Source organism: Sceloporus undulatus, chromosome 4 (assembly GCF_019175285.1).
Source record: "Sceloporus undulatus isolate JIND9_A2432 ecotype Alabama chromosome 4, SceUnd_v1.1, whole genome shotgun sequence".
NCBI classification, from domain to species: domain Eukaryota; kingdom Metazoa; phylum Chordata; class Lepidosauria; order Squamata; family Phrynosomatidae; genus Sceloporus; species Sceloporus undulatus.
The window spans coordinates 147,135,830-147,149,332 of NC_056525.1; the positions used below are offsets into that span (position 1 = coordinate 147,135,830).

At 41.4% G+C, this 13,503-nt stretch overlaps 1 protein-coding gene across 4 annotated transcripts in view; it reads left to right on the forward strand.

Moving 5' to 3' along the window:
• TRIO (trio Rho guanine nucleotide exchange factor) overlaps nucleotides 1-13,503 on the forward strand; it is a 269,887-nt gene that overhangs the window by 64,582 nt on the left and 191,802 nt on the right. For all 4 annotated transcript variants that reach the window (XM_042461739.1, XM_042461740.1, XM_042461737.1 and 1 more), the window contains exon 2: nucleotides 9,744-9,818. In XM_042461739.1, coding sequence (XP_042317673.1) covers nucleotides 9,744-9,818 — 75 coding nt within the window. The remainder of the gene's footprint in view (nucleotides 1-9,743; nucleotides 9,819-13,503) is intronic.

The window sequence follows — 13,503 nt, forward strand, 5'->3', positions numbered from 1 at the left end:
ACTCTTATCTACAAACAAGAACTGTATATAAATGCAGGTACAGTCATCTCTCCATATCCACAAATTTTTTATCCATGGATTCAAGCATCCATGGCTTGTAAATATTTTTTAAATATATAAATTCCAAAAAGCAAACATTGATTTTACTGTTTTATATAAGGAACACCATTTTACTCTGTCATTGTATTTAATGGGACTTGAGCATCTACAGATTTTGGTATTCATGGGGAGTCCTGGAACCAAACCCCAGCGGATACCAAGGGTCCACTGTATATAAATTTCTATATATAACGGCAGTATAAGCTTTTGTGGCAGAGGGATAATGAAGTCTTCAGCAGTGACTGGGAGAGCTTGGATGGAGTGGGAGAAGGCAGAAGTAAAACTTTAATTGGGTGAATCATTCTGATTCTGTATGGGAAACTCAGGCTGGTATGGAATCCTGGGATTTGTAGTTTGTTGTGGCACCAGAGCTTTCTGGCCGAAAAGGCTATATATCCCACAGAATTGGAAATTCCAAAATTCCATAGCATTGAGCTATGACAGTTAAAAGCGGTTTCAAACAGCATTAATTCTGCAGCATATATGCAGCCTTGGTAAGAGAGTTTAAGAAGAAAGAGACTATTAGAAGAAGGGATTGATTCATGGAGGATATGTAAAAGGGACGAGATCATTTGAGGGAGAAAAACTAGGGTAGAGAGAATGAGCAGAGGGAGGGCAGGCGTACACATGTGGTAACTCCAAGAGTAAGGAAGGTTCACTCCTAGTGTGGTAGTTCATATGTTGACTACTAGTTATTTCAGCCAGAAATCCTTTTGCAGGCCACTAATGAAATTCTGTTGTTTGACCTGATTGTTTGCTTGGATGGTTGTGTTCAATTTTTTACCATTTTGGGTACACTTGTTAAGAACTATATTATTGCAAAGTACAGTTTTTTACTGGCTTGGATTTGTGAGGAAACCTCAGTTTGACTTTCGGTTCTGGCTTTGAAAGCTGTGGTTAGCGTTTCAGAGTGTCAAGTGCAACACCTTTAAAGCCTGACTTCTTAATTGCAATTACTCCTTCCATGCTTGCTACAGAGATTTGACCTGAAACGATTAAAGATCGGGACCTGCATGCTGTGAAAGGTACCTGTTTCAACATGTAGCTGGATTTCTTAAATTAGAGGGAAACCCTTGGCTGAGGTTTTTTATAGAGAGGTCAGTCCCTCTGGTGTTTAGATTGCTCTGTTCCTGCTTGCTTTCTTCCTCCTAGCCTTTGTGCTTCAGGAGACAAGATTGCTGCTGGTAGAATATGAAGGGGGAAAAGCCAACTGAAGGATGGAAAGCAAACAGGATGTATCTGATTGTATGGAAACAGAACAAAAGCTATTTGATGGGTAAGGAGGTAGTTCTTCTTTCCTCCAGGTGTTTCCCTATGTTCAGATCTGGTCTAGATGGCAGTATATTTTTAGTGATCTCAACCTAACAAAGGCCCTGTCCATTTCTTGAATGTCTATGGTGGAATTTTTGTTACACTGCTTCATTCTGATACAATATTTTTGTCCACAGTGTACATTACAAAACTGGAAGGTGTCTTCCAGCTATAAAATAAAAGAGCAGGCAGTCTGTTTTGCGCTGTATTGTAAAGCATGTCCCAACCATCTTGACAAAGAAATGATTTCAGAGAATTAAGACTTAGGTTGTATAACTGAACATCATAGTAGATGCCGATGTCATGACAGAATATTAAAATCCATATACTGAATGTACAGATCCAAGGGTCTTTAAAGGCTGCGTGGATTGTGATCCAGCTTGTTTTAGATTTACTTTTTATAACTGTCTAGGCAAACATGTTTGAAGAGATGTACAACAAAATAAACTATTAAATGCAAGGAAACACAATAATTGAAACCAAGACTCTATACAAGATAAAACAGAGCTGTATTGGAAGAGAAAAAACAACAAATTACTCATAACTTAAAATTGTTGCTCCTGTGCACTGTAGAAGAAATGATGCCTTTGTTTAGCATTCCAGGTACTCAAGAAGCTTATATCAATCACATATGTGACTGGCTGGGTTAAATAATGGCAATTATTGCACCATTTATTACCCAAGGTAGTTGTTTCCCTGAGGAGGCTGATTTGGTCTGTGAAAATCTTGTGGATCCAGTCAATTGAGGCTATACAGAAAGCAAGCGACCCTGCATTGTTAGGTCAGGTAGTGAAAACCTTGAAGCAGTATTCTTGATTCTATACAAAGAAAGCACAATGAAACCAGTCTGCGATTTCCTCCAAGTTTTCTATCCATGCAAGTAGGATGTAAATAAGTAAGTGCTCTCCCTCTCTAGCTTGGTCTCTGCTGTGCTGCCTTGCCCGCTTGCAAATCCTGTGAATACTGCAGGCACTGCAGTAGAAAAGACGACAGCAGCAGGAGCTGCAGACTGCCCTGAATTTGAAAAGATGATGTCATCTCTATTAATGTATGGTACTGAGGATGCTCGCTCTGAGGGTTGCCGAGCTGTGTATGAGCAGAGATTGATGCAGATATTTATGGCTCTGTGCAGGACGCATGCAGCGACTTCAGAAATCCTCCTTGTTCAAGCCTCAGATATAAACGTTTTAGCTTTGTTTTTGTTTTTAGAAAGGATACTGTAAATAGCTAACATTTAGCACGCATGTCACCATGTACTTAACAGGCAAAAGGGATGTTGTTTATTTCTGAATAATTAATCTACATTGAGACACTAGCCATTTTTTGTGTAATTGCAGTTGCTAGGCTGTGCTAGAATCCATGCTGGAGTTACTGTAGTAAGGGAATCTCTTACAATACATTTGGGTCTTTGATTGGCTGGTTTCACTATATGGTCATAATACATTAGTATGTTGATTTGTATTGAAATATATTCAGTTGTAGTTAACAGAATTCAGTGAAAGGCATCCAGTTCTTCACAAATGTACTCAGGTTTTGCATTTCCCCTTTTACCGGTATATTATCTGTTAGTTTGTCTTTTAACTGTGGCCTCTTTACGTTTTCTCAAGCCATTCTTCAGTGTTATTCTCAATAGCTCTAAAATAAATGAGGAGCATTTTTATCTGTTTTTAATGTGTCTTTAGGGGATAGGCAGAAAACAATTGTCTACAAAGAAAGGGGTGTGAAAACATTGGGCCGTTTACAAAGAAATCTGGTGTGGACAAGTGTAGAGAAGAAATGATTAACAGGTAATTTTGTGTCTAATGCTGTAGTGAGGAGACTTGTATGTAGATTTTACTGACAGTGGTTTACTGCAGATTTCCTGCTTGAAAACTGTCTTTAGGGATGCTCCCTTCCTTCCCTTCTTAGAGTTAACATGGTTTATGGTTACATTTGAATCAGTGCTAGCCAATGTTTATGCCAAATCATAGAACCTTCAAGTTGGAAGAGGCTTACATTGGGCTATATCTGGTATTGCACAAGCAGATTTCTCCTTCCTGTCTTTTCTTCTGCACCCCCTTCTTCTCTGCTGAGTCCATTCACCTCCCTGGGGCAGATTTATATAGGGCACATGGGATCTGCTGAAAGGAAAGAGATTACTCTGTTAGTATTTTCTGTTGGATACCAGCCAATGTTCTCTCTTAGAAGAGAATATGAAAATATGTTTTAGGAATTTGCAAACTATTTGCTACAAGGAAACCCAGGTCATGTCTGCACAAGCCAGCATACTGAGGTGGGGTGGGGGATAGCTCAGCGTGCCCTGGCCCCACATTGGTCCAGATCTTCCCCCATTTCCTGGCCCTCCATTTCCATCTCATGATGGCTGTCTGCATGAGTGGGATGCATACAGACAGCTGCCTTGGCACAGGAACAGATGGCTCCAGATCTTCCAGGAAGATCTGGAGAAAAAGGTAAGTTTTTAAAATGGGTTTTAAGGTTGTTATCACCGGTTTTGGTGTGGAATGGCCTGGATGTCATCCAGACTGTTCTACCAGAACCGGGGTCTGGGCCGTGCAACGTTTGTACAGGACAGTATCAGAACAAGGGAGGAATGAGCCTTTTGGCCCGTGCAGACAAGGCCCCAGTTAGTACCAATCATAATTGGTGTTGTTCTATATGTAGCTTTAATGCCAGCTGTAAAAGAAAAAAGAGAGCTGACTTGGTAGATGAGGGAGAATCCTTTCCCGAGACAGGTTCCCTGGGAGCCTGTGAACCTTGGCTTTTAGCAAGCAAGTGTTGTGTCTGCATTACATCATTGTAGGAACAATGGCAAATGGATAGTGTTTAGTTGGCTTTGGAGATCAAAAGAGTTTCTGAGTAGTTTCTAGCTAAATATATATAGCAACAATTAACTTGTGAAATCTGTTTTCTAGAAAGGATTTGCATGAGGCAGAACTGTTTGTTCTCCCACCTGGCCCCTACAGTTTTTTATTTTTATTTTCCAAGGTGCCCACAAGGAGATTATATATTTGGAAGAACTTGTTCCAAATTTCTGGCAGATCATTTCCTTGGAGGCTTCCGATGAACAGTGCTTTCCTTAGATTTAAAGGACTCAAAGTGCCATTGTGACAGGACATGATGGAGATGACTCAGTTCTTGTGACACCCTTAGACATTTCTTATCTGAATTCTCCAGGCTGAGAGCATTGTGGCTTTCCTGTGCTCTGCTTCTGACACACTTCACTCAAAGATCTACTATAGAATTGTACTTTAGTTACAACTTGGGCTTAAAGCTTTAATCAGTTTATGAGGGAGTAGATTCGTCAGGGAAAGGTTTAATTGATTTAAGTAGAGGGGACCAATTTAAGCATTGAAGATGAGCTTTCATTAGTGACACAGTGAGTTCAGGACTATTTCTAATTGAAAAAAGGTGAAGCATTCCTCCTGTTTTAGGAATTCTGCTGTAAGAAAATAAAAGCTTGCAATAGCAATAGTTTGGCAGCAGTTGGTAGTATTTACAATCCCTTGAATATGATGGCATATTAGAAACTGGCTTCTTTAAGCCTCCTTTAGGAATTAGCTTCCAAAAATTCAAATAACATATTGAAGTGGGAGGAGGCACATCTACCCACTAAATGTGGGAAATATTTCTTTTTTTGGCCACAACTTCTGGAATCTCCAAGACAGCATGGAGATTTTAAGAGTTACAGTCCAAAAGGCAACTTTTCTAAGCTTTGGTGTTATCCTCATCTCAAGCATCATTTCTGCTAGCTCAGTCTCCTGAACTTTTGCACATTGGATGGAAAGCCAACTGAAATATGTAAGTTCCCAGTTCGGATGTGGTTTGAGATGAGTGAATTCTGTGCATTCAGCATGTATCTCCATTACAGACATTCCAAGAGCATGAATAGCCAGTGGAGTGGGCTAGAAACAGATATTGGGGTCAGTAGCCAGAGCTTTGTGCTTGCCATACATGTTGTTATGAGTCTATATAGAGAGAGTGATAATGTGTGAAAGGGGCTCTATAGGTAGCTAAAAGTGTTCTTTTTCAGAAAACACAGGCTGAGCTGCTTATATAGTTGTGGCAAATCTATGACTTGTGTTTCCATTGTTTCTCACTGTTTTAACATGCAACCAACAAGAAAATTACCACTAATGGTGCAAATAATGCACTTGGTACTACAGTGAATGGTAGTCTACAGTAATTCTGTCAGGACAGCCTGAAATTGGCTGAGATGGGTTACTACTTCTTTTATTTTTGTGAATACATTATCTCATACTGAGGCTGTACCAGAGTGGAAAGATTTGCATATGAAACATGTAAGCAAAGAAAGTTCACAATTTCATTTATAAGTACAAACTCTACACAGGATCAAACAGAATCAGAGCTTAAGCACTCCTGTTTGTGCAGTCCATGTGGTCATGTTTAACTTTGCAAAGGCAATGGATACCTTTGGAAGAGGTTCAGAATATACAGGCTAGAATTCATGCCCTCCAACATTTCATAAATGAAAACTGAGACACAAGTTGCCAAGCAACATCACAGTATGGTCAAGATGGTAAAAGTTATTAATGAGGAAGAACAGACAAGCTAGGAAAGGCTGCAGCAGTTTGTTTTTGCCCAAGCGTACTGGAAAGGACAGGATTCTCTCCTCCTTCCTTGCTGTGGAATTAGATTTAGTGGAGACTACTTTTGAACTTTGAACTCAGTTTGCACCAATGGAAGCAAGACAAAGATAAAGGAAGAAAGTGGGAGAAGGAGAGAGAAACTGAGACGTTTTAAAAGCAGCTGAAAAGGTGGGGTGACAGAAGATTAAACAGGACAATTTCCACCAAATCAGGACAGTTGGTGAATATGTAGAACTACTGATTTAAAAGCATTCCCGTGAGCCACTCTTAGGTTTGAACATAGATCCAGATGTAGTTTCTAGCAACTTGTTCCAGCTTGGAAGGCACACAGCATGGAACGGTTGTCTCTAGTTCTTGAAAGAGTAAGACAGAGATGGTTCCAAAGCAACTGGTTATAGATCCAGCTACGAGACCATTTCATTCAGTTAAGGGAGAACTAGGACATTAAATACATATCCACATGGAAGCTTCCTGGGCTTCCTGATTCATCATTTCCCTGCATCTGGGACATGAGAAACAATGTGTCCCCCCCCCCCCCCCTCCGAAGGAAGGTTGGTAGGACAAGAATATGCATATTGTAAGCAGCAGCCTTAGATTAAGTCAGGAAATTATACAAGGTGATTGGACTGATTTTGATCATCAACAAAAGGACTGACTTTATGTAGTGATTTGCCTGCAACTGAATAAAGCCTTGATAGCCACCCAGCAGAGCTTGTAAGTGACATATTACTAGAATGAACTGTACTCCTAACACATTACATTTGTGGTAGTGCTACTAACATAGTTATTTTGAATAAGAATAGGCATCACCTTAGTTCCGTGATGGCGAACCTATGCCATGCGTACCGAAAGTGGTACTTGAGGCCATTTCGCCAGGCATGGGCCCCAGGGGAAGGAGAAATGGGCACAAGAAACGGGCCCTGCTATTTTTGCGCCTCCCGCTGTAAGCCAGAAAATGGAGCTGGGGAGAAGGAGGCAGAGGCGCGCACGTCTGGCTCCTTCTCCCAATCCTTTCCTGGCCTTCAGCTGCCTATCGGAGACAACTGGAGGCTGGGAAGGGGGGGGGGCAACCGGTGCGTGCCAGTTGCTCCTCTGCAGATACCCTTTACAGACTCCAACTGTCTCCAGAAAGACAGCTGGGTGCAAGGAAAGGCCCATGGGGGGGAGGGAGCTCAGGAACAGCTGCGTGCCAGTTCCTGGATTCCCTCACAGGCCCTTCTTCCCTCAGAGCTCCTTACCGAGAGAGATCTCTAGGGGGAAAAAGGCCCGTGGGGGAGAGGGGGGGCTCAGAAACAGCTGCTCTCTCTCCAAGGGCAGTGTACTGTCCCCTCCTTTCTCCCAGAGGGCTTTGTTGAATCTCAGCTGTGCTTGGAGGGACAGCTGAGATTCTGCAAAGGTTTGGGAGAAGGAGGACGCTCTCCTCCTTCCTTGCAGAGGGCTTTGCTGAATCTCAGCTGCTCCTCCAAGGACAGCTGAGATCCAGCAAAGGTCTGGGAGAAGGAGGACACAGCATCTGCCGCCTCCTTCTTCCTCCCAGAAGGCTTTGCTGAATGTCAGCTGTCCCTCCAAGGACAGCAGAGATTCAGCAAAGGTCCAGAAGAAGGAAGACACAGCACGTGCCGTCTCCTCCTTCGTCACAGAGGGCTTTGTTGAATCTCAGCTGTCCTTGAAGATTCAGCAAAGGTTTGAGAGGAGGAGGAACAGTTGGTGGTCGCCCATTGCCCTCCCCCCCCCCCCGAATCTTCCCCGGACGGGGAAAGGGTGGGGGAAGAAGCCCTGCCCCCAGAGAGTGGTTGTTGTTGTAGCTTTTACTTATTGAAGACTTAGCTCACCTGATTGTTTCATTTCACATGTGCCAATTGTTAGGGTTTTGGGGGGCAAGTTCACCATCTTCTCTTTTGTGGCATAGGAGTCCACCCCCATTGTTTTCTTGTTATTTCTGCCTCTGACACCAAATTTTCTTTTAAAGATATAATGCCCAGAAATATATCTACTTTGTTAACTGAGGTACACCTGTATTATCAACATTAAAGCAATTGAAAACATACACTTAAAATGATAGAAAACAGTTAAAAATAATATAGGGTCAGCAGTTTTTCCCAGAGTGGCAGCGGCTGGTAGCACATTTTGCATATTGGCTACCATTTTTTTTCCTTCTTGAAAATTCTCCAGGGTCTGGCCGCTCATGGTCTCACAGCAGTCCATAGGCCACCTACTCTGAGTAGCAGAGATTGAGATAGCACAAATTCTTGGAGAACTTGAAGATCCATGCATTGGTTGCACTGGCTGCTATGGGTTTTTAGATTTTCATATGTCTTTGCTTGCCAGTCTTAATTTGGCTGTAGTTTACTTAGACTAGTACAGCAAGAATGGCCATCTGATTTTTTTTTAACAATGCTTAATTTGGAACCTACTTCAGTTGTCAGCATAATACAGTGGTCCCTTGGCTTACGCGAGGGATCCGTTCTGGACCCCTCCCCCTGCATAAGCCAAAAACGTGCATGCTCAAGTCCTATTCAATTGAATGGTGCTCATGCTATCTCCATCTGCTTGTATTTTGCTTATTGGGACTTGGGTAATCCCTGAAAATCTTTGGTCAAATATTGGACAATGCTGGCTAGCCATGATGAAAATCTGAGATCATATACACATCCAGGAGAATTATAGATTGTAACTGCCTATTATGGGCATACGTTGGTGTGCTATTTCCCATCATGGAGAATGAAGTAAAGTTATATGTCTTCTAGTCACCCCATGAATTTCATAGGGTTTTCTTAAGCAATACTCAGAAGTGGTTTGCCATTGCTTTTTTTCTGAGATATAGCCTACAGCACCGTGTATTTGCTGGAATGAAATTCTGTAAAGAAATTCCTGGTATTCCCTTCCAAATATTAACCAGGCCTCATCCTAAGCTTTTGAGATTGGGTATTAAAAATATACAGTGTGCCCATGCCATGCGCAGATGCATTTTACACAGCTTCCAGCTTATGCAGAAGCTGCCCAGGGAGGAGATCAATGGCGTGCGCGTGCCGAACCGCCATATGCATGCGCCCCATTGTCTCCTATAGGGCTTGAGCATAGGCAGATTTTCCCTTACGCGGGGGATCCGGAACGGATCCCCTGCATAGAGAGAGAGCCCACTGTATATTCCGGGGTAGCTCTGTTGACCATTCAACAAAATACAACAAAATCCACAAAAGAGCAATATCTTTATTGGCCAACCAAACTGCATTGGCCAATTATGAACCTGCCATCATCACTTTTCTTCTGTACGATTTTTTAATCACTTTTTGCCTGATGAAGAAACCAGCAGAGCTTTGAAAACTTTCATGATATATTTTGTGGATTTCGGTTGGCCAATAATGGTATTGTTTTGGGGATTGGGGGGGTGGTTTTTGGATTTTGTTGTTTTCAGAATATTTCAAAACACTTGTTGCTCACAGAGAAACATCATACATAATCTGCGTGTGTGAAAATCTGTGCCCTAAAATAGAACCATTTTAGAAAACCACATGTTATCTATGTTGCCTATTTTGATTTTTTTGATTGTTGCCTCTTGGATGATATCAACATGATATGTATTGTGGGTTTTGTTTTATAGTGAACACAGCTATCACTGCATTCCCTCCCCACATATAATTCTGTTGTACCTCTAGTTTGGCTTTCTGGAAAGAAACACACTTTGTTCTTAAAGCCAAATAACATCTGTTTTGTTTGTCTTTTTAGGATTTCGTAAAAATGATGAAATGAAAGCTATGGAAGTCCTGCCTATCTTGAAAGAGAAAGTTGCATACCTTTCAGGTAAGTGGATGCCTTTTGCTCATAATCTTCAGTTTGTTAGCTGTCTTACCTGAATCACTGATTACTAACAGTGAAAATTATGTGTATGCTTATTTAGAAATGATCTTGTAGGTTCCGTGGAATTCACTCCCATGCAAATGTGTGTAAGATTACAGCTTTGCATGTGGTACAGGTTTTAGCAACAACAACCAAAGCAAAAGTAACAGAAGATAATTCTGGGGAATACATTCTACATTTAATTATATCAGTGGTAAGGTTTTGTTGAAGAGGAATCTATTCTTTTTGATGCATTTTACTTCCATGTTTTTATATATAATAGTAGTACAAATTATTTGGTACTTTATTTTTAAACTTCCCCTCCCATATTTAAATTAGGGTTTGGCATCTATGGTTATCCAGATGTTTTTTGGCTGCAGCAAGGGCTGATGGAAGTTGCACAATTCACTGACCCTGTTTTAAATGTAGCTGTGTTTCTCTGCCCCTTCTCCACTTATTCCACAACAGTATGTTCTTTTATTAGTGAACTAAGCTATATCATTTCATAAGTAAGTTTTCTATGTTTTGGATGGGTGCTTTCCAAGTACTCAACAAATCATCATCATTCCTGAATAAAGTTGTCTTTTTGTTTGTTATTTATGATTTCCATTTGGTAAGGTGCTTGGCCCAGACAAAGAATGTCCCATAACTTTTGTACTCAAGCTTTCAGTGTGAGTGACATTGCTCAGTTTATTCAGATATATATATCATACAACTATGTGTAGATCTCTCTCTCTTCCTCCCTCTCTTTCTCTCACTTTGTTTTTTTTTTTTGTTTTATCGTTGGGCGCCTTCAAGCTGTTTCAAGCTTGCCCTAAGGCAACCATGTCATAAGGTTTTCTTGGCTTGTTTCTTCAGCGGAGGTTTGCCATTGTGATCCTCAGATGTGTTGAAACTGTGACTTGCCCAGAGTCACCCAGTGGGTTTCCATGGCTGAATGGGAATTCAAACCCTTCTCTCCAGAGTCACAGTGCAATGTTCAAATCACTGCACCATGCTGTTTTTCGAAGAGGTTCATAGGACCATTTCTATAATGTGTTCCTTTGCTCAGTTGACACATTAATCCAAAAGCATAAAGAGCTAGGAAACATATTCTGAGATGTTTGTATTGCTGCTGGTATCATTGTGCTTGATGCCTTCACAGTGATGTTTCTAATCTGGCTCAGTAGGTAGAAGAGCAGGAATTGGAAACAAATTGATGGAAAATTCAGATGCTTGGGACGTAACATTGAAATGAACTTGCTACTTCTTTTTATAGCACTAGTTTACCTGCAAGGGATTGGCAGGTAGATTATTTTAATGGTTTACGGTAGGCTAAATAAGCAACAACTGCAACATTCTTTCAAGTTTAAATGTTTTAAAACCTGTTGGGATTATAATTCAGTGGTCTTTTTTCCACACAATCCCTAAGTAACTGACTGCTTAAGAGGATGTGTTTTGCCTCCCAGCTCTGTTTGGTTTAGCAGTGTGAAATTGCAGAATGTTAAAACTGTTTAAGGCTGTCCTATCATCAGGAGCCAGATTGCTCATCAAACCCTGGGCTCAAATGAACACCATGCAAGTAGCAGCTTGCTGAGCTATACTACTAACCTGGCTGACAAAGTGGGTAGGAAAACATCATTTAAGTGCTAAGTGGTACTGCTTAGTCTTAAACGTTTCAAATTTCAGTTCCATATCAGTATTGGGTGTAATTCAGTATAGTAAAGCTAAAATATTTCAGCTTCCCTCCAACCTTCCAAATTTGTAATGTTGGAACAATGCTTACTAGCCTTTCAGGAGTATGGTGGTGGTTAGAGAGAGAATACACACAGAGAGCCTTTCTGTATACCAATCCTTTGAACTCTAAAGTGCTACAAAAACATTAACACTGATCTTTATCAGCAATAACTGCCTGGACTAGATAACTAATCAGAAAGCTGTTTGTAGGGGGAGGGGAGAGACAAGAGTGTTTATATATCTGTTTAACAATCTTTATTGACATTGTGTGACCTCAAGTCATTTCCAACTTATGATGACCTTAAGGTGGACCTGTTGTGGGGTTTACTTGGTGAGATTTGTTGAGAGGAGGTTTGCCATTGGACACCTCTGAAGCTGAGACAGTGGAGCTTGCTCAAGGCCACCCAGGGGGTTTCCATGGCCAGATGGAGATTTTTGTCCCCTAGATTCCTCCTGCTTCAGCATTCAAACTACTATGGCATGCTAGCCTCATGTATCAATCACATTGATCTACTACTTTTTTTCCCCTGAGACTTAACAAATGTGTGTCTACCTTTCAGTTTCCTTTTATTGCAAGAAAACCATATATGGCAGATTCACTCATCTCCATTTCCCGCCATCCCTCCCTTTTTTTCTCTCTCTCTTTTGTATTATATACAAATAATTGCACACAAAAGCCCACTGTGGTCAATGAAAAATCTGCATATTTAAATATCTGCAAAAATAAAAAATTTACCAAAATATGCAAAAAAAAAAAAAAAATCATGTGGAAAAGTAACAAACCCAGGAAGTCTCACAAACCAGTACAAAACAAGAATAGGAAGTAATTGTAGGTGACATTCAAAGAAACTCAGCAAAATCGAGTCTAAAGAATTTCAATCCCTATTGTTTGTTCGTTGCAACACTTACTGCAAGTTGAATATGCTTCAGGGAGGACATCGTCAGGGATTGGGAGATGCCAACCCATTGGCCTAATTTCCGCCCTGCGATCTTTCCTCTTTTACTACCCTTTCGCTTCCTGTTGTCCTTTTTCAACTCCACTCCACATCCATACCTTTTTGCTGCCTTTTTTTTTTTTTGCAAGCCTCTCATTTCCTCTTACTACCATGTCCCCTTGTTTATGTAGTTCTTCTTTTCGTAGATTTTCCTCCTTTCACCTTTTGAAGAAGAGAACCTTCTCAGGCCTCCTTTTTTTATAAAAGAAACTTCTGGAGGAGAGGCATAAATTTTTTTTAATTCTTCTTCGTGATCTCTGCGAAGTACACAAATGAGTTATTCTGCCCCTGCGCAAAATTTCCGTATCCTACTGGAATCACTAGGGAAGACTTTTTGGCGATAGCTCCACCCACCCTCTAATAGGCAGGACATCTTCCCGCCCTTTCTCAGTTCCTTTTGTCCCCCACGTAAGCAGCTTAGGAACTTCGCTTTGAATCTCTCCTTCCTTCGCTTTTGCTTTCACTTCACTGCGTTTGCTCCAACTTCATTTGACTCTGACTTCTCTTTTGGATTGTGATTTGGACTTGGTTTTGGACTCTGACTAACAGTAACACTCAGCTTGTTGACAGTTCTCCCTCTTCATCCTCTGACTTTGGTCTAAAGATGTCTGCGCACTCTTTTAAAAAGTGCACTGAATGTGGGATGAATATCCCAGCACTCGACGGACACTCCTTATACCTCCTTTGTCTGGGTAAGGGCCACGTTCTGCTACCTGCCCTCATTGTATGGCCTTCACAAAATAAGGAGATGTGCCTCAGATCCATGCTCTACAGGCAAATCCTGAAACCTCCCTCCACATCTAGAGCCTCTGCCATGGCTACCGCCGCCAAGGGCAAGCTCTGATCTTTGGCTTCAAGGGTCCCTGCCAAGGCTATTGCTGACGAGGGCAATACCCCTTCGTCTCCTCCGAGAGTCCCTGCCAAGGCTACTGCTGACG